Source organism: Amyelois transitella, chromosome 12 (genome assembly GCF_032362555.1).
Source record: "Amyelois transitella isolate CPQ chromosome 12, ilAmyTran1.1, whole genome shotgun sequence".
NCBI classification, from domain to species: Eukaryota; Metazoa; Arthropoda; class Insecta; order Lepidoptera; family Pyralidae; genus Amyelois; species Amyelois transitella.
In genome coordinates, this window is record NC_083515.1 from 9,104,974 (window position 1) to 9,130,450 (window position 25,477).

Genomic DNA, 25,477 nt, shown 5'->3' on the forward strand with positions numbered 1-25,477 from the left:
TTTCATTATGTAGTTGTAGTAGCCTGTCCGGTAAAACATTGCTGTAGTAATCATAAGTAGGCAGTGTGATAGCCAACATACGACTAATATGCCATTTTTTTTAAATAACGAATTCAACTTTTTTTACTGAAATTGCTTCTATCGCCAATAAAGTTTAACCAGAAATAAAGCAGAATTAGCTATATTTCACCTAAAAAAAAATTAAAATATTGAACTGGAAATAATTATTCAAAAAGTAAGCAAAACTCAACGCTATTAAGTAGTCAGGCTTGTTGAAGGCTAAAATACTTCATATTTTGCAACAGGTCGGTTTATACATACATACATACATAAAATCACGCCTCTTTCCCGGATTGGTAGGTAGAGCCTACCTCTTTCCACTTGCCGCGATCTGCATACTTCCTTCGCTTCATCCACGTTCATAACTCTCTTCATGCAAGCTCGGCGGTTTCGGGTACTTTTGACCTGACCCTTTACCAGGTCGGTTTATATTTGATTGTAGTGCACTACTGTCAAATCACATCATCACATATCACTGGATATGTCACAACTATGGTTAGTAGATCTCGTTGACAGGTCTACTTTATTTCTGGTCAAGCTGTAGTAAACTCGGTTGCGCCCTCACCTCCCTTAAAATGAGCTCAAGGTCTGCTATATCTGCCTCCAATACTGGTATTGTTATGTCAAGTTTTAACATGATGAGACTCCCATTTGACCTCCGCAACCTTACAGAAAAAACCTAATCCATATTTGATCATGGTTACACATTCAGTTACTTTAATATGCAGGTTTACTCACGATAAAAGTCAAATAATACCCCAGGCTCCTCTCCAGAGTGGTGAGGATACATTTGGGACTAAAGCCAGGAGGAGGAAGACTCACGATGTGTAAAATGACACTGCTGAATCTGTATTCTCAAATCTTGGACTCATTATATATTTCGATGATCGTAATATTATATTTTTTTCTTCACTAAGGTTACAATAGAATGAACGACCACGAACAGATTCCTTCTGGATGTCGTGTTACAGAGACGGCGGGCAGATCTGCCAACTACCGGGAGAGTAATGCTTCACGTTAGTTCTTTATTATCAACATAGTGTTTATATGTCACCGGAACGTAACAAGAACCGCTAGTTTATTCTCCGTAGCGATCAATGGCGCAGGAGAGGAACGAGATGGAACACGTGACTTGTTCAACCAATCAGAGCGCTCAAAACGTTTGGTCATAGCTTACTTATTATTTTACGCGTGATTTCGGTAAGTTTATCAATTTGCGGAAACGGGAAGGTGAAATAATATGTTTCATCTCTCGTTTAGAATCCTACGATAGTTTATAAACTTCATAATAAACTTTTTGTTATTTTCTGTTGACATATATAACGAAGTTTTATACAGAAGAAAACATTTTAGCGCCAAGAGATTGCGAGTGATATTTAAATCGCGATATTTTCATTGGTTCGATTTTTAAACCCTGGCTAACTACAAACTCGAAGACAGCATTTGATGTGTTCGCAGATTTGGTTAGACAGTACAGACAGACAGATTTGGTTACCCAGTAATTACATTTTTCAGTAAAGTCTGTGTACACATTTATTTTTCTGAAAATTTTCATGCTTTGAAAAGTTTTGACAGTCTGTTGTCTACCAGACCTTAACGTGAAAATTGATATACCATTGGGTACTAAAGAAAAAATTGTCCATTGGGATCGGAGGTGGTTCAATGAATACACTGGTGAACAGATGATAGACCAGCTTCAGATAAGACGAGTGGCCGATGAGATTCTCTCTCTCATCTCTGCGTGTTCCCGGTTGCACCCTCCACAGAAGTGTTTCGGGGCCCGGGGTCCCAATGGTCGATGAGATTACGAGGGAAAAATTGTCTCAAAAATATATAAACATTGGTAAGTATACCCAAGCTGAGAAGAATCTATACCCTATATTCATATAATATAATAATATAATGACTAACCTACCTAAGACTTGATAGACTGATGGCCACCACTATTTTTCTGAGGTTCCACAGTTGACATTCTAGGTATTTCATTACAGTAAGTATTCGTTACAGGTTTGAGGCAAAAGTCAAAAGGGATGACGATAACCGGAATGGTCAGAGGCCCTCGATGCGCCAGCGCCGCAAAAACACACTCCGGACCAAGTATGTCCTGTTATTATTTAGGTTAGTTACAAATTGTAATCTATCCATTGTTATTCGATTGGTAGCTTGGTGGTAGAGAATATATGGGTAGTGAAATAAGTTAGAGTGTTACTCTTCCACGCAAAAAGTACGAATCGATTTGGTTGAAACTTTACAGGAATACAAATCTAAATATTTAATAGTTGTGTAGTATGTTACCTTACGATTTTCATTATAATTTTTACATACATTTTAAATCGTAAATGCCAACATTGCATGTGGATTGTTAAATATAAATATCTTGATTTAGGTTCTTTGCACAGCGATCTCGGTTCTCCCCACGGCAGCGCGAGGAGTCAGCCCGACAGTTCTTCGGTCAAATCTTACGAGTTGAATGGTAAATAATTTTCAATCGCATCACCAAAATATTTCTTAGGAAAGTTCATATAATGATCTGATACATCAACCCAATCTCTCACTAGCACCTTTGTGCTAGGATGCCTTTGTTTGCATACCTATTAGGTGCTTATAGTTTATGATAGGCATAGGGTACTTATGGTACATAGGCACCGCTTTTCGCCATTTCTCTTTACTCTTAGTCCGGTCTGCAGTGTATTCAGTTTCAAGATCATTGATGAACGATTCATCCAACTTGATCGGTTCAAAAAATGGACGTATCGTGATAAAATTGGAAATATTCCTATAAGTACCTACCTACTCACGTAGTGATTGTTAGAATGATCATTGGCCTATTTCGTAGGCTAACGTATTTAATCTAATTTCCAGAGCCATTTTAATGTGTCTTTCATACACATTAAAATGGCTCTGGAAATTAGATATGAGATAGATATGAGAGGTATTTTTGTGTTACTTTATAGTTCGTACAATGAGTGACACAAACCCGTCGTCGCGACGGATGACCTCAAGGCCACACTCTGGGTCCACGTCGAATTCTGAAAGTAAGTTCAGTAAAACTTTTTTTGTTACGGAAGGGGAAAGCCTTTTTTACGGCCTGACCCCCTTGAAACTTCACCTAGGATAGTGTGGTACTCCTGGCATCTGGTGTGCCTATACCCACTAAAACTTTTCCGGCGCGCCATTTTGAGGGCCTCGTGGGGAATCTGCTCGTTATTGCCGTTACGAACATAATTAATATTTTTAGATTTCAGTGCAATTAATTAATACAAAATAATTATAGGGTCTAAATACAAAGCTACCACGTCGCAGATGAAGAATGCAGATCGCATTTCTCTCTTGTCGAATAATCCAAAAAGTCGGGCTGGTTCGAGAACTACCATCGAATCGACCGAGAACCCTTCTGGTAAAGATTTTGTTTTTAATTATTATCTTTAAAGTATTACCTGTATAATTTAAAACCTATATACCTACATGGTCATAGAATGCTACAAATACATATATTTTGATTCTTATGAAGACTGTTCTAGAAGGTAAAATTTTAAATCCAGTTTAGTGAGTAACTGGTTTATTTCAAAATTTATTACTAGTAAAAGCATTTAGGTTTTAGGTTCACTGTAGTAGATAGGTAATCCTGCTAATAGTTAATCTGTTTTTTGGTCCTATTTCTAAATGTAAAAACCTTCGTGAAATGCATAAAAAAGGAGTAAGAAAAGAAATAAGAGTTGGTACTTATTTTATCGTTACTACTCTATACCCAATATACTCCGCTGTTACCTACCAATTTGACGAACATTGAAAATGGATTTTTTTGTTTCATCGTCCAAAATATATCCATTTTATTTCAGTGATGAAAGTATTATCAAATACGGAAAGATCTAAAGTGGAGGAAAGTCCTTACGGTAAACCATTGGTTACTAATCTAAACAAGAGATTGAAGATTATGCGTTACACACCTACTCGTAAGTATAACTAAACTCATAACAAGTATCGTGACTATACAAAAAAATGGCGTTGCACTTTAAAATCCTTATCAATATCCATCGCGATTTGACTCATTATCTGATTCTCGTACGAAATAATTAGAAAATATTGAGAGGGGGTTAAAGTATAATAGCGGTATTATTTGTGTTTATGTTTATTTTTGCATAAACCATTTTTCGACGGCCTCGGTTGCGCAGCGGTAGTACGCTTGTCTGTGACACCGGCTGTCCCGGGTTCGAATCCCGGTCAGGGCATGATGAGAAAAGAACTTTTTCTGATTGGCCTGGGTCTTGGATGTTTATCTATATAAGTATTTATTATAAAATATAGTATCGTTGAGTTAGTATCTCGTAACACAAGTCTCGAACTTACTTCGAGGCTAACTCAATCTGTGTAATTTGTCCCGTATATATTTATTATTTTACCTTTTAATGTCTTTTTTAGCAATTATATTCAACCAAAAGGATTTGGCTGTTATGCGACCGACTTCAGCGCGGTCGCCGATCAGATCAATGAAATGTACGTTATTAAAATCACTCACACTTTTTTACAGCTAAGTATTTAAGTTTTCCACTGAGTAAATAAGAGACGGTTGCCTTAATGTTTAAGTTTCCTTACCATATTTTTCCTCTTTTCCCTCGCCGTAAGAGCATTGGTTAGCAAACAAACTAATGTAGGTACATCACTCAAATCATTGGTATATGGCTGCGGTGGGATTTGCACCTTGTTCACCTTGTAACCTTTGACAGATAATCGTTCGATCTACGATCCTAAAGAAACCCCTTTTTTCTTTCACGTTCCTTACTCTCTTTATCTTCGCTTAGGTAGAGAAATACTTAATAAGTTGTTGAATATAATGTTAAACGATTTATTTTGATTAACAGCGTCTTTATTTAACGATAAAGAAAATACGAAAGCAAGGCAAAGTTCCTTACGCACGCAAGTACCAATTTCTACCAGATCCAGTAAAAGTAAGTACGTACATATTTCCGCTTCGTTCCTGTGGTAATTGCCAGTAAAAAAATGCTATGTTACTGCTAAAAGTTTTATCTGCTCTATTCCAAATATCATTGATATCGGTCCAGTAGTTTTGAGTTTATTCTTTACAAATTGAAAAAAAAAACAAATCTCCAAAAAACAAAGCTCCATAATTAGTACCTATGGATGAATAAGAAGAATACGGAACTAGGTTTATATTCTATTTTCATATTTAGACCTCAGAATTTTAAATGATACGCGAAAAGATTTGTCGAAGTTGAGAAGGTTTGTTCAAGACTGCTGGCTCTGTCTATCCCGCAAGTGATATACTTATACGTGATTATATGGATGGATGGATGGAGAAGGTTTGATGATAATGTAACTTAGTACTTCTTCTTTTTTCAAGCGAGTCACAAAGAGTCGATTCAATCGTCGAATTTGTTCAAGCGACCCGACAGTAGTAAATCTAAATTAGGTACGCAATTATATACACTGTTGTTTTATTACTCAAGTAGATATTTGAGAATGGCGATGCGTTTTTGTAGAAGTTAAAACGGGAAGCTCAAGAAGTTACTCATCTTTCTCTTGTCCTTTTCCCACATTCAATGGGATTAGGTCTCTCTCTAATCTTTCTGCGCTGAAAGTCCGTACTGGGTTGTCAAGAAGGCACTAGGTACCTACTATTTGAAAAATTAAAATCCTATTTTTTTTTTGGTCTTACGATGACCAAAATTTCGGGCTAATTGGGAACGTGTAGGCTATTCCTAATGAAGCCAACAGACAAGCGTACATTTGTATCAATAATAAATATAGTAATTATTAATGTAATATGATACTCACTGATATAAATATAGTAATTATTAATGTGATACTCACCGATATTAATGTTTTGAACAGCTACCAGGAGTAATATATCCGGCAACAAGATGCATGTTACGTTGAAAAATCCTATTGAGAAGAAGTTCACTGAGAGACCGGATGTCGCGAGATGTAAGTGATGCTATAATCACTACATAGTATAAAACAAAGTCGCTTTTTTAGTCTGTTTGTCTGTATGCTTAAATCTTTAAAATTACGCAACGGATTTTGATGCGGTTTTTTGTAACAGGTAGAGTGATTCAAGAGGAAGGTTTTTATGTATATTTTTTTCCGAATTTTGCACCTGTGCGAAGCCGTGGCGGGTCGCTAGTATAAAATAAATCGTTCTGTTTGCACCCTTACTTCGTTGGCAAGGAGCACGGGGCCGCCTGATTTTGGTAGGTAATCTATACCAATAATATAAAGCTGAAGAGTTTGTTTGTTTGAACGCGCTAATCTCAGGAACTATTGGTTCGAATTGAAAAATTATTTTTGCGTTGAATAGACCATTTATCGAGGAAGGCTTTAGGCTATATAACATCGCGCTGCAACTATAAGGAGCAAAGAAGTAATGGAATATGTGAAAAAACGAGGAAAATTATTCATCCTTGAGGGCTTCAGTGATGCCCAAAATAACTATTCCACGCAAACGAAGTTGCGGGCACAGCTAGTGTTTTTATATGAAGCGACTTTCGCCTGACTGCTAGACAGTAGGAAATTCTAACTTTGTAGGGAATTCTAACTTTGGTTTATAGGATCAACATTTTTTTTTAAATTTGACATTAAGTATAACCATTTCGACAGCCTCTGTGGCGCAGCGGTAGGACGCTTGTCTGTGACACCGGATGTCCCGGGTTCGAATCCCGGCAGGGCATGATGAGAAAAAAACTCTTTCTGATTGGCCCGGGTCTTGGATGTTTCTCTACTATATAAGTATTTATTATTAAATATAGTATCCTTGAGTAAGTATCTCGTAACACAAGTCTCAAACTTACTTCGAGGCTAACTAAATCAGAGTAATTTGTCCCGTATAGAGGAAAGTCACCAAATATGGAATAGTATCCTAATATGGATTACCTTCATTTCTCTAAGACTATAAGTATAGAAATGCAACACTCGACATCTTCTGTTTCATTCGGTCTACTAACTATCGCACTCACACCATCGAGTCAGTTGCGCGAACGCTTCACGTGTGGCAGGCGTGTTTTATTTTGTTATCGTGCAGAAAATTTTAAAGGTAAGTAATAAATGAGTATAACCAGCTGTTATGTTTGTATACAAAAGTGTTATACTATTTAGTATATCGGTATTATGTTTATTTCACCATTTTGTGATCTTTTATCATTAAAATATTGTGACTTGAAAAAATATTTGGAAGAGTTTGAACTAGTATAAAAATCCAAATATGGACAGTCGTGGGTGTCTAATTATGGAATATTTCATAATTAGGTCTTAATATTTCATAATGAAAGATACTTGCTATTTTTTCTTTAAAAAAATATATGTAATGTTTGTTTTTAGAATGTCCGGTTCACAATCAACCAAACGAAAAACCTGGGATGAAGAAAAAATGGCACAAGCTATAAAATTCGTCCGGGAAAAGAAAATGGGGTATTTGAAAGCGGCACAGCATTTTCAAGTGCCTAGGAAAATGATTTAGAAGATAAAAATATGAAGAGACAAGAAAAAGAAAATAAACTAGTCAAGACAAAGAATAAGAAGAAAACTGCGAAGAGAAACAAACAAACGAAGAAAAATAAGGATGATAGTGAAGAAGAAGACTCTGAGGAACTAGACGTTATCCAGTTTAGTGAAGGTAGTGAACAAGATGAGTTGATGGACCAAGTACGCCCTGACTCTGCTGATGCAGAATGTATGTTTTGTTCAAGTCTTTTTTCCATGGATAAAAGTGGAGAAAGCTGGATTAAATGCTTGATGTGTGGGCTCTGGGCACATTGTGATTGTGCTGGTCCAGAGTTTGATACTTGGATCTGTGACTTTTGCAAGTAATTATGTAACTTCTTTCATTTATCACAATATGTTATATTCATTTGATTGATCTCAAAGATATTAATGTCCATTTTTGTTATTGTTACGTTGATTTATGCTTATATTCCATATATGGGTACCTATTCCATATTTGGTTACTCATTTGTGATTTTGTGTTAGATTTTAATTTGATTACTAATATATTTGATTAAAGGCTGTTAATTACTACATATAAATGTATGACTGATTAGTAAAAACATTAAACTGGTTTAATTTATATGAAGTTTTTTTTTTATATCCCAAAAACAAAATGGTATTCCATATTTGGTGACTTTCCTCTATATATTTTTTAATTGCTACTGGTGAATGTGACGTCACAACTGATGATTTTAACACTATATCTATCCTTTTTTTATTGTTTAAATCCATTCGTGGTAATAATGTATATGACACATCATTCTATTTATTTTTATTGCCTTATCTCATTATGATTTCTATGATACTTTCGCTCATATGTAGATTATACTTATACTAATTTATTTATTATTCTAGCCACCAAAACCCCATTGTTTCCGAGGTTCGGCGGCAGTCCAAAGAGGGAAGGCGTGGAAGCCAATGGTGAGTCCAATAACTTAGACAACTTATTACAGAACTGTCTTACTGTATTTAATATAGCGTCGGTGATCTAACGGTTAAGACGCTCGAGTTGAAATAGCGTGATGCACAGAGAGGTATAAAAAGCGATACCCATCAGACCCCTGTGGCCAGAGTTCAAGTTGGTTTTGATAGGAAGGGAAAAATAATGTAATCCATAATTCCATACTAGGTTATAACAAAGAGAAAATATATGTTTTTGTTTGTAACGAATAAATTCAAAGTCACAGTGGCACAGAGATAGAATTGACATACATACATATAATTACGTATATATCCCTTGCGGGGTAGACAGAGCCAACAGTCTTGAAAAGACTGATAGACCACGTTCAGCTGTTTGGCTTAATGATAAAAATGAGATTCATAGAAAAGACCTTCGGGATAAACTATAGGCTAAATGAGAATTTAAAATTGCTAAGTAGTTGATCGAAAAAACGCTCCCGTTTGCAGTGATGATGAACACAAAAATACCAGTGATGACGAAGCCTCGGTCCCCCGAGCGCAGGATGTCGGCTCACCAAATGCACAGAGAGTCGCCGAAGAAGTTCGAACCGCTCCGAGACATTGTCACGGAGAGACTGAAACAGCCGCTCTGTAAGGAGAAGATCGGCCCGCACCCTCATATGCAGTTGGCCAGACCTCATTGTGAGTTATTTATCTTGTATTGCAAGGTGCAACCTATGTTGTATTTTCAGGAAAAATCTGGCGGAGAAAAAGTGTAGGTATGCAAAGTGGGTTAACCAAATAATATCTACCACAAGCGTTACTAGTTTATTATTATACCTACACACATAACGTAGTTGTTCGAAAGTAATAGTCACGTCTAAACCCCTTGTGGGGTAGACAGAGCTAACGGCCAAAAGCTTCATGATGGCTTAGGCCTATCGCCTACAAGAGGAATCCCAAGTTTATCGCTTTTTACGACATCCATCAGAAAGATGGATCGGTTTTATTCTAAAGTGCAAAAACCACACGGAATAAGTCCATTAAGAAGTCTTCTTTATAAATATATTAATCTTTTTCCAGCGGTATTATACAGCAGCAAATCTTTTAAGCCACAGTTGGAGGATATCAAGAGCTCCTTCCTATTGCTGAACAGACAGACTCGAGAGCCTAAACAGAAAACCAACGAAGTTGAAAAGGGTAAAAGGATTTTATAAGCCTAAATTTCATACAGCCTGTATAGCCATGTAAATGTTTCTTGTTTCCGCAAAAGAGAAGGTTTTTCTTAACTTCTACCAAGACGACGATAAATGCAAAATTAAATAAGTTTTCCGGCGGAATATTCTCATTCGAATGGTCTCTCATTGGAATAATGTTTTGAAATTTGGAATGTCGTATTCTTTACGGTTCTTTTCCAACAAACCTACGTACGCTTGAACAACGCATTTCCTAAGGATTAAATATGTTTTATTCAATTTTGGAAAGTCTCCAAGTAACTCTATGTACCTATACTTCGGATAAAAGTTTATTGGTCATCATACGTAAAGTTGGGAGAATCATTAATTATAATATTAAAAAGACTTTAAAGTTAAGCTACTTAGAATATATGTATTGAGAATGAGGTAATGCTTAAAAATGTTTCTTTCTCCCAATTCTACTTCATAGTCTGACGCCCACACAAACGGAGTCATGCTAAAATGGACCAATCATGTTATGTTTGAAGGAATGAATCTCTCTTCTTGACTGTACAAAATTTTTCATTATCATTTTTATAACTGTAATACATACCTATTTCTCTTATTATTTTAGTGAAAAAAGGACTGGAGCTACACTCTTATTCTTTTGCAAGGAAAACTGATTATGACTAGTTGAGGTGCGATGTGCAGTGTCCAGTCCCATTTTCACAAGGTAATATATGAAATTTACTCATTTGTTTGCTTAAATACCGTAATACTTTATTGAAAAGTTTTAATACCTTCTTTAAGTGTTGATATGTAAAATGACTGATTTAACACAATACATAAATGAAACTTTATTGTTTCGAATCTTATTTTCGTTTATAATTTCAAATTTAAAAAAAATATAGCTATATTTTTTCCTCTTTATATGTATTGATATGCAATCAAATTTTTTAAAATGGACTTAGGTATTTATATTTTTTCGACTTAAATCATGGACCTAATAATAATTTATAATGTCCATGATTTAAATGTCAAAATTGAGCTCATGTCACGACGGTATCTAAGCAATACCTAACTTCCAATTATATTTGAAATTTTCCATAGATAATTATTTCTTCATTTCAGGCATCCCAAGGTCACCTCCACCAGAGAGACGTCCAGTAATCAATGAAGAGGAAAGAAAAAGGCAACTAATGGAAGTGAAAAAGAAATTCCAGAGCAGAAGGTTTTTCATAGACTCGAGTGTGTATTTCCTCCTATTTCTGTTACTCCTAGTCAATTTTCTGTTAAACAGTAAAAACACATGCTAAATTTATATTTTTATTTTATAATTAGCATTAGTACCTATTCATAACACTATGTTTCTTTGCAGAGTATGACAAAATTGAGGGGCTGAATTGGATATCGTGGAAATGAATGTACAAATAAACCCAATGTATAAAATTCCAAAGTGACAGTAACACTGTTGTGTATTATGTAAACGTTTACGAGCATAATGTATTAAAAAAAATTGAATAACAACTTCAATTTTCCTTTGAACTCGAACCTGATCCTTTTCCGTCTTTGTCCTTTTGGTCTTTGTCATCCTTCTCGTCTTTGTCTTTCTTGATGGTGGACATGGCATTTCTTATAGCTTCACTCTGAGGATCCACACCTGGGAGGTTCTCTAATACACTTTGCAGGAAGGCAGGGTCATTAATAACTTCAGCATATTCTTCAGTTCCATCAGACACATCCATCACTTCCACAGACTGTGGAGCATCCTGCTGCATACTCATCTCCATAGCCAGAGCTATCTGCTCCTCTTCAGACAGTTCCATGGCTTCCCGGCCGAGAGACATAGCTAGAGCCCGCTCCATTCCACTATTCTGTGTCTCTCCTGTCTTCCCAGTCTCTCCACCTTCAGTGTTAGCCTGTTGACGACGTGTTTCTTCTTCTTGACGCTGTCTCTGCTCCTCCATAGACACACGCAATGCAAGTGCTAGCTCTGGATCTTCATTTGGATCCACACCAAATTCAAATGGTGACATTCCAGAGCCAGATGGGCCCGCACCATCTCCACCAATCAGTGGACTTGAAATAAGTGCTTCAGAAAGTACAACACAGCCACCAGCTGGAACAGAGACTAGATGGCTGCCTCCGGATGTGTTGTCTTTGCCATTTAGAGTGTTCACAAATGCCGTTAGCAAAGGGTTGTTCTCTGAATCTTCTCCAAATGAAACAACATCACAATTTACCTTTTCCTTCTTGAGTCTCTTGGCTAGTTTGACTAGCTCCTTCTCATCTGTGTTCACAGGAGAGCCCACGAAAACAACAATACGCATTTTATGGTTCTTTCCTTGGCGATGCTTAAGTGCCAAGTGAGCAATACGAATTCCAGTCAGTAAGTTGATGTTTCCATTCGGCTGGACGCGGTGTAGCTTCGATAATATGCGCCCGACGTCGCTGGTCAGGGTGGCTAGCACTTCTACATTAGCAAGAGTTAGCAGACCCACATTGTTCTCGGGATTTGATCGTGTTTTGGAGTGACACACCAAATTCACAGCATCTTGTTGTGCTTGTAGCCTGGTTGGTAGGAAATCTCCATTTCGCATAAAATCGCTATTGTCAACACAAATCATAGTACTTTCTAAGACCATTTTTATAGGATAAATGTATTCCTGGATTTAAGAATATTCAGTTCAATCAAAAAGACGAATCACCAAAATCTCACAATGATATGAAATTTGCTGTATAATCATAGACTAGAAGCTTTCTTTTTAAAAATGTCAAACGTCATAGATTTCAGAAGGTGACATTATATATCATAATACCGAAACCAAAAGGTAGATCGAGTACTTCTCGTTTAACACAACATAAATTATATCCTTGGAACACAGATTAAACAAAACACAATTCATTGCTTTCAAATAGGTATAGTAAATACCAAGGACACTCGGAACATGGTCGAGAATATACGTGGGCCAGAAATTAGGGCTCAAATACTCGAAAAAGAACGTAAATAATTGTTAATTTTTTTAAATCTTGGTTGTTGTAAATGCACATCCCTATTTTCAAATTGACAGTTTTGACAGCTGCTCCGGAGTCAGTACGAGAAAATTTCGAGTTTCTGAATTTCTAAATTATTTGTAATTATGGGTTTTGGAGACTATCCGAAAGAGTACAATCCAGCTGTTCATGGGCCTTACGACCCAGCTCGTTATTATGGAAAGCGTAAGTGTATTATTTGCGATGCTTTATAATATTAATTCTTCATGAATGCTGTTATGTAATTTTTGTGTTTTCAGCTGATACTCCATTCGGGCAAGTGAAGATAAGTGAATTAGGAGGTTGGTTGGCCCGCAGGAATAAGACTCCATCTGCCATCGCTGGCGCTTTCAGCAGAGGTAATTGTGTTGTTTTAATAAAGGTTATGTTGCAGTGGGTAGCAGAACGCTTAGGTTAGAACACAACCGCCTTTGAAATGAAGTATTCACAAGAGTGTGCAATAAAAAATACTTGTTACATAATATAAAGGAAAACCCAGAGACTTCTGACCATATTACAACTTGATTTTAACTATCATTTATTTTCATAGTTTACTTGGTTCTTTATAAATTACTGATGGTAATTTTGTTTCAAAAAGTTTCTTATTTACGTAATTAATCAGGATTTTAGATATGTACATTTACCCTTTAAAGGGCAGACAGTGTCTACAGCCTGGAAAACACTGAAAGGCCATGTTTAGTGGGCGGCCCAATGTCATAACATATGGGCAGAAAAGTAAATTAAATATTTTAAAATTTTTATAACATGTTTATATTTTATTTTCTACCATAACATGAATAATAAAATACAGCAAATGAGAAGAAAACCTTAGAGATAACAGCTTAGGTTTATGGTACAAAAGGCATACCCCTGGCACCTCACTAGAAAGGTGAGTAAGTAACGAGAACTAACGAAATTGGCAAGAATAACCAATTTTGTTTCCTTGCAGCCTGGTGGAGGTGGCAGCACAAGTATGTGCAGCCAAAGAGAGTCGGCATGGCTCCTTTTTTCCAGCTTCTTGTTGGGTCCATGACTTTCTTCTATGCTATTAACTATGGCAAAATGAGTAAGTATAAACTTTTTCAAACTGCCGGTTATAAATTTAGTTACTTTAGTGAATGAAAAGGATCTGGTATTTATTTTTTTCTACAAGGGATATGTTTCACTTATTTTTTACTAACTCTCAACCCCGTTTTTGTTCTATGAAAAAACATTGAGTTAATGATGGAATCAAGATTCAAATAGTGACAGGTTGCTAGCCCATTGCCTAAAAGAAGAATCCCTGGTTTATAAGCCCTTCCCTTAGTCGCCTTTTACAAAATCCATGGGAAATAGATGGAGTTATTATAATATTCTTAAGTGCTGGGGGTTACACTCCATATCATTGTGATAATGGCAGCTTATAAGTAAATTCACACATTTGTCATTGTTTTAAAAGGAATTTGATGAATCTAGAGCTCTTGTCACACTTAATGATAATCTCTGTTTTAAATTTTATCAAATCTGATCAGCAATGTTTGAGTTTATTTATAAAAAGAAAAACCCTAATCATTCTCTTTATTATATGTCTAAAATCTTGTATTTTCTTCTACAGAGCACCACAGGAACTACAAGTACCACTAAAAGGCACTGGGAAATCAAAAAAATCATGTATTTATGTAACTAATTACTTGATGTATGTTGTTGGTGTAGAAATCTGAAATTGGTAATCCTCCTGCAATAAAATAGTTCAAAAAGTTATTTTGTGTTACTTATTTTGAAGAACTATTTACTCAAAACATTTTTACTATAAGCCACTTGCTAAGATGTGGAATTACCTTCTAGCTGTCTGGTTTCCTAAATATTTATATTTTCTGATAGGCATGACCATCGGGCAGATTGAAGTCAACTGCACAAAAAATTTAAATTAAAGCAAACTATAATTATAATCTGCCCCAGAAAGGATACAGATGTGTCCAATATATGTAGGTATAATTATAGTGTGTGATTCAAGCTCATAGCCATGTAAAAGTCAATCAAGGGAGTGGTTAATAAACTGCTTCTAGGTGATGGCAACCTAGCAGCGAGCCTGTTACTGATTCCTATCTGAATTTCATTTACATCAATTGAATGTTTAGTCTGTGAAAATGTATACCTATATCCAGCATAATGAATGAATTTAATTATTATTACACTTAAGTTATATTGACATCAAAAGGATATCCTTTTGTATGCTATTTTGAACATAAATTTATTTCTACTTTTTGTACAATTACCAACAGATTTAATGTAAATTTTTTTTCCATCATATCTTGCCATCAGCCCTGTTGGCTATAAGCATTTGAAATGGTAGGTATTACTTTCAAACAAGTACAGTCCTTTTTCATGTTATTTAGTCTTTCTGACTACACTAGATATCCCATTTCTTTAGTTGAAGAACAGTCATTGTGGTAATGCATAATAAAACAACAAAATGTTTAAAAAATATTTACTTAATTTACAATAATAATTTAGTCATTAAGTTCACACAATCTTCTCATGCACACAATGCAGTTCAAATGCTGATGATCACTATGAGCTGTGGAGTGCTGACTGAACGGGGCTCATATCACATTGGCCTATGAATAATTTACTGAAACAAAGAGACAAATTGTATTAATTACAGTGATAAGATCTAATCTGTCAATCTAGCCAAGATTTACCTATTCTACTTCTTCTGCTTTTGGTGTAAATTGAATATAAAATTGCATCATAATCTGTTTCAACTGCATTTTGGCAAAAATTATTCCTAATATATACAGTTGATAATACTCCAATTCAAAAAACCTACATACATATAGTCACATTTGATATTCCTTGCAGGGAAGACTGAACTAACAGTCTTGAAAAGACTGATAGGCCACATTAAGTTGGTTGGATAGTGACAGGTTGCTATAAGAGGAATCCCCTGTTACTGTGCTAGACAGTCATGAACCTACTACAAGAAATTAATTTATTTCTTTTATTTATTTTTTAAAATATAGCATTGTTACAAGTACTGTGAAGTGATAGGTAGTTACAGGCTTTGAATTAGCATACGGGTTTAAGAGATTACCCCCTACAGTTAATAAATTAAACTTTACTTTTTCCTTTAGAGCACATCTAATTTAAGGTTTAACTTGGCACACCGCCACAGCATTCCTTGGTGATTGTTAATATTCATTATATATAACACTGTGCCATCTGTTCTTTCATGAACTAAAAAGGGGACTTAACATAAATAGTGTATGATAAGTTACAAGGGTTAGTGAACAGCAGTTTCTGGTTGTAAAACCTTAACTAAATCTTATCACAGTAGGTAACATGCTGTCTTAGCCAGCAGACCAACTTTTTGACCAACAATTGAGAGCATAACATGATGAATAACAGAAAAAAAATTTAAGTTTTTACCTATTGTATTATGCTACTTTAGAGTTCAGATCTCATGTATTTTGGTTTCAACTCTTCTATTCTTTTAATGAAGTCTGTTTTTTCGATGCAGCCGTCGCACACTTCGTCCCAGTCGTTCAAAATCTTCTTCAGGTCGCGGACCTTCAACTTCTTCAAGTCTACATTGTTGAGGTCTATCTGCTTGTCGAATCGGAGATCACAAATTTGTGCATCTTTTTTCCTTAACTTTTCACATATTTTATCAGAAGGCATCGACCAACTCAAAGGTTTTGAAAGCTCGCCAAGAATACCGGTAGCAGATTCTTCCAGACCGCCCAAATAGTAACAGAACCTATTTTCTTTGTTCTTACTGCCTTTGCAAAACTTCTTAAATTCAGCCTCAATTAATTTGGGGTCTTTCTTCACATCATCTGCTAACGTAGCCGCAAATTTGTCGACAGTTTTCACACAGACTTCGCATTCTCCATCCTTTAGTGCTAGGGCTACTTGCAACGCGGCCGCCGCAAATAGTAAATGAAGTACACTTGATTTGTACATTTTGATCAATTACTTACTTATAACAACTTTTGATACAAGGTAACCAAGCTGGGTTGCGCAAAATTAAATGCCTACACGATAGTTAAATTTGAACTCGAAATTACAAATGCTGGAAGAATCTCGGACAGTCAGCAAAATGAAGAGTAGACGTTGACAGATTTACTTGGCCTGCTGTGATTGGTGCACGTCATGTTGTCTGTCACATTTATAATGTTGCCAATGCGATCCATGGTTGCCAGAAAATAAACATTTGCGAAGACGAAAAAATTAAACTTGTATTAAATATAGCAATGTCACTCACTGTCATCTGCTCGCTGATCTACAGCTGCTCACGGCTATCATTGTTGTTATGGAAACGGGAGTGTTTGTTTGATAATAATTCAATTGAAGAACCTCTTGTTTTATCAATAAAACAGGATCGGTCTCGTCAATTCTTACGTTAAAGAATTGAAAATGGCTGAAATTAAACCAAAGCTGCAGGAAAATCCTCGAGGTGCTCTTGAGCAGTATATCACGGCTTTACAGAGCGAATCCAAGATGACCCGAAAACAAGCCCTTTTGAATATAAATACAGAGATATTTGAGAGTGCAGTGAATAGCGACTGCGACCTAACTGTGGTGTTTCCTGAAGTGTATGCTTACATCCTCAAAAGCTTTTCCGATCCTTCGGAAGCATGCCGCGAAAGTGCCGCTGTTATCATAGAAAATTTTATAGAGAAGTTACCTCTAAACGATTATTATTTAACATATATTTTACCCGTACTTGTACGTCGTATAGGCTGCCCAGAAATAGTTGAAGAATCTGAAGAAATTCGCTTAGTTTTGATCCAACTTGTTCATAAAATTATAGAAAAATACAGGGTGACGCATCTTCTCACATCATTCATGAACGATTTTACAAGTATTTTGACCAAAACTAGCACAGATCCATTTCCTAAAGTGAAATTGGAGGCTTGTGAATGTATAATTTTGTTGTCAAAACTATTGCAAAGGGATTTCCATTTTCAGTCGGAGAGTTATGTGAAACCTGTTTTGTCAAACTTTTCACACCAACATTTTAGGATTAGAGTGGCAGCTGTTAAAGCAATTGGTAAGTTTAACGATCATTTACATTTAACCTAGAAAAAACAATTGAAAATATCTAAGACTTATATTTAGTCGCCTTTTGCGACATCCATGGGATAGATATGGAGTGATTCTATTCTTAAGCACTGGAAACCAAGCGGCACTTTATAAGACATGTCTTACATATTTTAGACAATAGAAAATTTAATTATTTTTCAGGTGCAATTGTAATGGCGGGCAATGCCAAATGTTTCGAGCTGTCCATCACGCCGATGGCTGAGAAGCTGTTCGATGAGAACACCCAGGTGCGGCTGCAGGTCACCCAGGAGGTCGGCAACTGGATGCTGAACTACAGAGATAGATACTCTTTCTGGCATCGGATGATACCACTCATTTTGACCAGGTAGAGTTTATTAGTTTATTGATGAGAGTTTTGATATTGTTATAAACTGCTTTGTTTAATTAATAATCTTAAAAAACACGAGTAAAGCTAGGAGTAGTGCTGTGTAGAAAGAAAAGAAGACTTTCTTAAAATTATTAGTAGCGCAGGAGAGTGATTGCTAGTCAGAGTTTACAAGTGATCTTGTATGTTTCAGAATAGTATAGTACAGTATTACTTATTGACGTCACATTACTTAAATCTTATTATATCTACTATTGCTTCCAAAGCGCATGTGTAGCAGTTCACAGTTTACACTTTTGAGATTCAGTTGATTTGAAAAGCTAGCTAGCCCATACGTTAGCTCATTAGGTTTTAAACTTTTACAATAATTTTGAAGCGAATGAAGTATGAAGAGATGGCAAGTGGAAAGTTGTAGTCTCTCTCTACCCCTTCGGGAAAAAGGCGTGAGTTTATGTATTTATGTACATAACTTTCATTATTTTTCATATCATTGCAGTATGAGTGACGTCATGGCGGATATAAGAGAGACTGCTACTAAGCTCTGGACGGACATTGGGCTCCAGTACATGGACGAGAACGAGGAAGACCTGAAGAAGAGGACGGACTTCCTCAAAGACGTGCCCTCACATTACCCTGACGTCAAGAGACCCAACCTTGGGTGCAGAATCCTAGTTCAGAGCAATATTGGGAAGATTGTACCGGCTATTTATAGAGGTAAATAAAAAATTACCTCCAATAGTTTCCTGTTTGGATTCAATCGGCGTATGACATGAAGAGACTTCACTCTGATTTTGGCCACTTGCTTAGGCTATAGTAACATTGTTTTGTTTGAATGTTTAGATATGTTTACGGAGTTTGAGTTAACAGCTTTTAAAACTTCTTATCGCTAAGTCTTGCGATATCTACTGGAAGGAGTCGTATACCTAAGTGCCATGAAAATATAACTAAACGAATAAGTCTACCTACTGAAACCAAAAAATAATAGAATAAAAAAATGTCATCGTATGCCTTTTATTTTCCATCTCTTTCATTTAAGGCCAATTGAAAAGAGACAAATTGTTTCTCTTGCCGTCTGTCTCTCTTTAATTACACCAATTAGAGATAAAGTGATATGAAGATTGTCATAGTAATTTTTCCCGCCTGAATGTTTTTTCCACGATAAGTAGGTATAAGTATTTTGTTGTCAGGAACCATATAGTGGGTACCATAGACGTAGAAAAAAAGGCGGTTATATTGTGGCTTTAAAAAAAAAGTGAAGCATCATAATGGCGGCGTTGTACGCATGTGTGAGTTTCAAAAACGTAACTATCTATACCTATATATATAATTGCGGCAGACTGTCACACTTTTGGTGAGTGTGAGTGCGTGAGGCGTATATACATACATACAGTGGGCAATTGGTGGTTCATTTTGCCGTATACTTAGTAAAACTCCTGCCTTTTTTTCTACGTCTATAGTGTGTACTAAACAATAGTTGCTAGTATATAACACAATTTTTTTTTCAGAAATGGAAGGTTGGCAGGCGGACGCTCGCCTCCGTTGCGCCCAGCTGCTTTGTTGGTTGCTGTTGTGCGCTGAAGAGGGCGCCACGCAACACGCCAACACCATCGTCAGGACCATGGTGCGGGGCGCCGTGGACGAGGACCCTAGGATCGTTGTTGAGGTATCGGACATTCAAATTCGGAATTTGAGTGCGAGAGAGTATCGCATCTCATCCCTTGCGGAGTAGGAAGTAGGAGTAAAAATGCAAAATTCAAGGTTGAAAGGAACGTGATATAATCGTAGACAAACCTACTCACATACATACATGTCAAATTGAGAACTACCTTTGTTTGCCGGTTGACTGGAAGAGATCCCTTCGTGGGATAAGTCCGCCATTGCAAGTGATTTGTTTCTTTTATAACTATGCACTATTTTCTTGTTACTGTGTAAATGTCTATGCAATAAAGATATTACAAAAAAACAAACCCTTTTTTGAAGGCGGTTAAAATAACGATTTCATAAAGATGAATGAATCTCTTACTTTCTTTTTATATAAAGATAAAACGCGCAGCCGAACTGTTCGGCTACTTCATCAGCCCCGAGACCTGGTGGCCGCTGCTGGAGGCCGACGTGGACTCGTGGGGAGTCCTGCTGGTGCTCGCCAACATCCTGAAGGGATCCCGCGCCGAGCTGGTCAAGGAGAAGGTGTTGGGGGAGCTGTGCAAAGAGTTGGCGGATCCTGATAGGTGTCAGATGAGGAAGGTAAGTTTGAATTCTCTCTCACATTTTTGTGGACAGTGGAGAGTTGGAGACAGGAGTTGGGATTTTCCAGGAGTCTTACACTACTCAGTGTGAAGATCCAAAATGGGTCGGTAAAAGGCACAGAAAAAACTTTTTTCCAGTAAGACTAGATTTTTATAAACTTAGGCAATGTAGATAATTATTTATCATCTGTAGGTATATAGGTATTCAGGAAGAAATAGCAGAAGATGAGTACAGGCGCGGTACAGTGTCAGATTCGATATATTTATAAGCCTATCCCTTAGTCGTCTTTTACAACGTCCATGAGAAAGAGATGGCGTGATCCTATTTATTTTTTCTTTTGGTGCCGGGAACCAAATGGCGCAGTTAGTAATATCGCGCGAAAAACTATCGCTGTTTCGCTTCATTTTTTTATTGAATGAATGAATGAATGAAAAATTATTTATTCAACTAACTATAGGACTCACAATATTATTATGACGCTTCACGAGGGCAGCTGTCAAAAGGTTAAATTGATTAACAGGTGCCGTGTGGTTCCCGGCACCAACAGAAAAAAGAATAGGACCACTCCATCTCTCTCCCATGGATGTCGTAAAAGGCGACTGAGGGGTAAGCTTATAAACTTGAAATTCTTCTTTTAGGCGATGGGCTAGCAACCTGTCACTATTTGAACCTAAATTCTATCATTAACCCAAACAGCTGAACGTGGCCTATCAGTCTTTTCAAGACTGTTGTCTCTGTCTGCCCCGCAAGGGATATAGACGTGATTATATGTGACCTGTGATTTGCAGGTTAAGTACCAAACCAACCTGATGCACGTATCCGAAGCCCTGATGGACCTCTGCGGGGAGGATTGCTCTGTGGTCGCAGAACATATCTTTACCATAGTGTTCAACGTGTACGCTATGCCGGTGGATGACCAGGTCCAGTTCATGGCTTTGTGTGAGTTGACATGTTTTTTTAACTAGAGCTTGTTTTTTTTTTAAAAGGAATTTTATCCTACTAATACTTATAATAAATGCGAATGTTTGTCATGTCAGTACTATGGATTTTTGTTAATCTTTCACGCAAAAACTACTGAACCGATTACCGATGAAATCTGGTATTTAGGTAGTTGAAGACCCAGAGTAACATGTAGGATACTTTTTATCCCGTAGTTCCCGCGGGATTGATTGTTACGTTATGATTGGGTTTTCACGCGGACGAAGTCGCGGGCCGCCTCTAGTCATTCATATAATTAGGTTTATATCCCTTGCGGGGTAGACAAAGCCAACAGTCTTGAAAGACTGACAGGCCTCGTTTAGCTGTTAGGCTTAGTGGTAGAATTGAGATTCAAAAAGCGGCAGGTTGCTAGCTAAAAGTAGAATCTCAAGTTTATAAAACTATCCCTTAGTCGCCTTTTACGACATTCATGGGAAAGAGATGGATTGGTTCTACTCTTTTTTATATTGGTGCCGGGAACCTCACCTTTTTACCTAACTTTAATATTGAAAAACTGAAGCGTAATCTTCCATAGAAAATTGTTCTACAATACAATATTATACATACATCAAAAATAAATAATTATTTTTTTATTTTTGCCAGCAAACCTTGACAAACTGCGTTTCATCAAAAAAGATGGCCGTTCGTTGACATCTCTGTACGAGAGACACATCAGTCTCATCCTCGAGGACATCAAGAGTGACCCCCTCACTTGGACCCTGATGTCCCCTGACCGCTGTCTGCTGGAGTGCGTACTGTTGCGTTGCGGTGAGAATTATTAAAATACATACATACATACATATGGTCACGTCTATAGTCCTTGCAGGGAAGACAGAGCCAACAGACTTGAAAAGACTGAATGGCCATGTTCAGCTATTTGGCTTAATGATAGAATTACGATTCAAAAACCGACAGGTTGCTAGCCCATCGTCTGAAAGTAGAATCTAAAGTTTATATGCATATCCCTTAGTCGCCTTTTACGACATCCGTGGGAAAGAGACGGAGTGGTCCTATTCTTTTTTATATTGGTGCCGGGAACCTCACGGCACTTCAAAAAGGCAGGTAAAAGATATTCGATAGTTATATTGCACTAGGTATAAGTACTTAGCAGAAAACAAAAGTAGTGTCGAAGGCGGCTTTTTCGATAGTACGTAGGTACCAACTTTTGTATAAACAGAATTACTCTCAACAACTATTTCCTCTCTAACCCGATCAGGTTCAGCTATAGGCAACCAGTTGCATCTGATAGCGCCGCTCCTCACGAAATGCCTGGCTACTCCCAAAGCGGATCCGGAAGTGAAGCTGAAGATATTCACCAGCCTGTCCACGGCCCTGCTGAGACGTGAGGACAACTTCAGGAAGTGTCAGCGTGACGCTTTGGAGGAGTTCCTCAAGATTGTCATAAAAGGTTTGCTATCTGTGCCGTGTGGTTCCCGGCACTAATAAAAGAAAAAGAATAGGACCACTCCACGGATGTCGTTAAAGGCGACTTAGGGATAGGCTTATAACCTTAGGTTCCTTCTTTAAAATTATTCATCCTTGAGGGCTGCAATGATGCCCAAAATAACTATTCCACGCGGGCGAAGTCGCCTAATTGCCTCTTTGGATAGCAATTCATATTCTTTAACAAAAAGGTTTTTTAATAAACTTTTTGTTTCAGATGTAATAATGCCAAACTTAGTTTGGTCGCCTGGGCGCACCGCCGAAGCTATACGTACCGCCGCCGTCGCTTGTCTATGCTCAGCTCTCCAGGAGAAACCGCAGGAACAGTTACAGGAACAGGGGGACGGCGATAAAAATACTAGTCAAGGCGATACTAAGGTAAATACCCGTTATTTTTGGGACTAGTACATAGTTATCGTATCGCCGCCGTCGCTTGTCTTTGCTCAGCTCTCCAGGAGAAAATGCAGGTACAGATATAGAACAGGGAGACGGCGATAAAAATACTAGTCAAGACGATACTGAGATACCTGTTATATATATTGAACAGTGATATCTGCAACATACTGGCATAGTAATTTTTACCACTGCCGTAACTATGTAGTGTATTTTCATAAATTAATTTTTTTCGCATACATTATCTTGTCTTAATGTTCTTTAGCATAACGATTTTGGCATTAAATATTTTGGCATATTAGGTCTACGGCATAATTGATTTTTGGCATACGGGTAAATATGGCATAATTAACTTTCCCACTTTTCTTCAAATTCAAATTCAAAATCTTTATTATTTTTATCATAAAGTACATCAGTTGAATTACAGTTACTGCTTATAAATAGGTACTTCTTCGCAAGGTTAGGTTTGAATAGTTATGCGAAAGAAAATTATGCTAAAAAACATAATGCCATTACGGCATTTCATGCTACGGTATAGCATACCGTAGCATTTCATTACGGCTTAATTTTTTTATGCTTATATGTAGATAGCCCTATTATTTTTTAGGAGTAATAAAGTTTTGAATCTTTAAAATACCATTTTTATAGAATTAAAATCCCTGTCTATTACAGGCTTCCCTATGGTCATATGCCCATGTTTTATCTATTTGCAGAAAGTAGACTTGTTCCCCACGAAGGAGTCTCTTGAGCCGTTATTGGAAGTCATAGTGCCTTTGTTAGCTGGTCTGGTGGATGACAACTCTGCCTTGACTCGCCAGCATACCCTGAGAGCTATCAGCTGTCTCGCGCCTTTGGCTAAACAACGGGATTGCTTCACGGCTGAAATATTGCATAAATTGTACTTTGGTAAGTATATTTTTATGAGCTTCTCCATAAAAATTTGGCATATTTCGGCATAACTTGGGCAAAGTTTTCGAAAAGATTTTTTATAAAATTTGTTTCTATTTCTTTACGATAAATAGTCATTTATATAAAAGGTTATTATGCATAGCTGCCCATTTATTTTAAAAATGAAAATGGCAACGAATTTTATCTTTGCTAGTTTCTTAAAAAGAGTGAATGACTGTCAATGTCAAAATGACAATGACACTAAACTTCGTCTGGGCTGCCAGATTAGTATGATTTCCCAAAATCACTAGGTATTTTGTATTATGTACTTGTATGGAATATTTATAACTTGTTATATCGACTGATATTCTCTCGTTCTCTCTAGTTGTCCTCAAGCGCTTGGATGACAGCAATGACACGGTTCGGTCGTACGCAGTGCAGACGACACGAAAATTGTTTGCTAATCGACCCCAGCCATACGACACTGTCGTGTTCGGCGCGCATATTGATGCGCTCTACAGTGCTATGCTGATTCACCTCGATGATACTCAGGAAGCGTTCCGAGCTGAGATATTAGGTAACCTTTTTTATGTAAAAGATAGTGTCAGTATCATTAATTTCTATTAGAAAATAGTTTAATTTTCTAAGCACGCAATTGTATATTGCAAAGTTACTATTTAATATTTCACTTGTAAATAAAAATGAACACATTTAATTAAATGTACCTAGTAGAAGGAAGTTGTAACGAATATATAGCAGTGAAGTTTGTGCTTTTTATAGAGGGTAATTTTTATTAGTTTTGTACCAAATGTTTATATTTTACAGATGCGTTGATAATGCTGAGTGAAATCGATCCGAAGACGTTAATGGCGAAGGTTAAAGCAAACATTCATCTGTATAGAAATAAGGCCGCTTACGAGAGGTTGACGAGACATCTTGAAAAAATTGTGTAAATTTTTTACTACCTTCTTGACCAGTTCTAGTGAGAATTGTTTTGTTTAAAGTTTTATTTTGTTTAAAATAAGTGGTGAATATTTTTATTTATTTCAATATATTCAGAAGTTGGTTTCATTTTATGGAATAAATGAGTTATGTTTAAAAAAATACTTTTATTTTATACAGTCAAAACCTGATATAACGACATTGAAGGGACCGTATAGTTGCCGACGTTATATCCGATTGTCGTTATATGCAATACAGTCATATACACAAGTACAGTAGTTACATATATGTATGTTTTATCATATGTAGTTATTTATCTAGTATAAGTGTAAGTTATAAATGTAAAAGAGTCAGATAAGACATAAAAATATTTATTACGAAAAATTAGAATACAAAATGTACTTAGCCTCTAGTTACGGGTTACAAAATTACACTACATCAGTCAGTCTCAAATATTGTTTGCATTTTACGTTTCATACTCCTCAAGGTATGAGTATCATCAATATCA

General features: G+C 36.7%; 5 protein-coding genes and 1 long non-coding RNA gene across 6 annotated transcripts; 4 read left to right on the plus strand and 2 right to left on the minus strand.

Moving 5' to 3' along the window:
* The first annotated feature begins 3,347 nt into the window (after positions 1 to 3,347).
* On the plus strand, positions 3,348 to 10,948 carry LOC106142670 (uncharacterized). Its single transcript, XM_013344523.2, has 10 exons — positions 3,348 to 3,457; positions 3,900 to 4,013; positions 4,480 to 4,554; positions 4,920 to 5,010; positions 5,420 to 5,488; positions 5,911 to 6,003; positions 8,413 to 8,478; positions 8,965 to 9,159; positions 9,541 to 9,657; positions 10,764 to 10,948. The coding sequence occupies exons 6-10, from the start codon at positions 5,940 to 5,942 to the stop codon at positions 10,946 to 10,948; spliced, it is 627 nt and encodes a 208-aa protein (XP_013199977.2). The 5' UTR covers positions 3,348 to 3,457; positions 3,900 to 4,013; positions 4,480 to 4,554; positions 4,920 to 5,010; positions 5,420 to 5,488; positions 5,911 to 5,939.
* LOC132902293 (uncharacterized) lies at positions 6,998 to 7,573 on the plus strand. Its single transcript, XR_009657076.1, has 2 exons — positions 6,998 to 7,108; positions 7,393 to 7,573. It is a non-coding gene; the product is annotated as an uncharacterized LOC132902293 (long non-coding RNA).
* On the minus strand, positions 10,946 to 12,394 carry LOC106142668 (26S proteasome non-ATPase regulatory subunit 4). The gene has a single exon (XM_013344522.2). The coding sequence runs from the start codon at positions 12,275 to 12,277 to the stop codon at positions 11,162 to 11,164; it is 1,116 nt and encodes a 371-aa protein (XP_013199976.1). The 5' UTR covers positions 12,278 to 12,394; the 3' UTR covers positions 10,946 to 11,161.
* Positions 12,395 to 12,682: 288 nt separating this feature from the next.
* On the plus strand, positions 12,683 to 14,405 carry LOC106142413 (putative ATP synthase subunit f, mitochondrial). Its single transcript, XM_013344161.2, has 4 exons — positions 12,683 to 12,851; positions 12,926 to 13,024; positions 13,615 to 13,731; positions 14,260 to 14,405. The coding sequence occupies exons 1-4, from the start codon at positions 12,773 to 12,775 to the stop codon at positions 14,286 to 14,288; spliced, it is 324 nt and encodes a 107-aa protein (XP_013199615.1). The 5' UTR covers positions 12,683 to 12,772; the 3' UTR covers positions 14,289 to 14,405.
* Positions 14,406 to 15,118: 713 nt separating this feature from the next.
* On the minus strand, positions 15,119 to 16,785 carry LOC106142416 (mesencephalic astrocyte-derived neurotrophic factor homolog). The gene is made up of 2 exons (XM_013344164.2): positions 16,074 to 16,785; positions 15,119 to 15,276 (listed from the first exon to the last, which is right to left on the minus strand). The coding sequence occupies exon 1, from the start codon at positions 16,608 to 16,610 to the stop codon at positions 16,092 to 16,094; it is 519 nt and encodes a 172-aa protein (XP_013199618.1). The 5' UTR covers positions 16,611 to 16,785; the 3' UTR covers positions 15,119 to 15,276; positions 16,074 to 16,091.
* Positions 16,786 to 16,938: 153 nt separating this feature from the next.
* Positions 16,939 to 25,111, plus strand: LOC106142230 (dynein axonemal assembly factor 5). Its single transcript, XM_013343917.2, has 12 exons — positions 16,939 to 17,700; positions 17,895 to 18,078; positions 18,575 to 18,792; positions 19,584 to 19,741; positions 20,119 to 20,322; positions 21,114 to 21,264; positions 21,907 to 22,071; positions 22,520 to 22,711; positions 22,964 to 23,124; positions 23,853 to 24,045; positions 24,413 to 24,604; positions 24,853 to 25,111. Exons 1-12 carry the CDS (start codon positions 17,064 to 17,066, stop codon positions 24,978 to 24,980), a joined length of 2,583 nt encoding a protein of 860 aa, XP_013199371.1. The 5' UTR covers positions 16,939 to 17,063; the 3' UTR covers positions 24,981 to 25,111.
* The last annotated feature ends 366 nt before the right edge of the window (positions 25,112 to 25,477 follow it).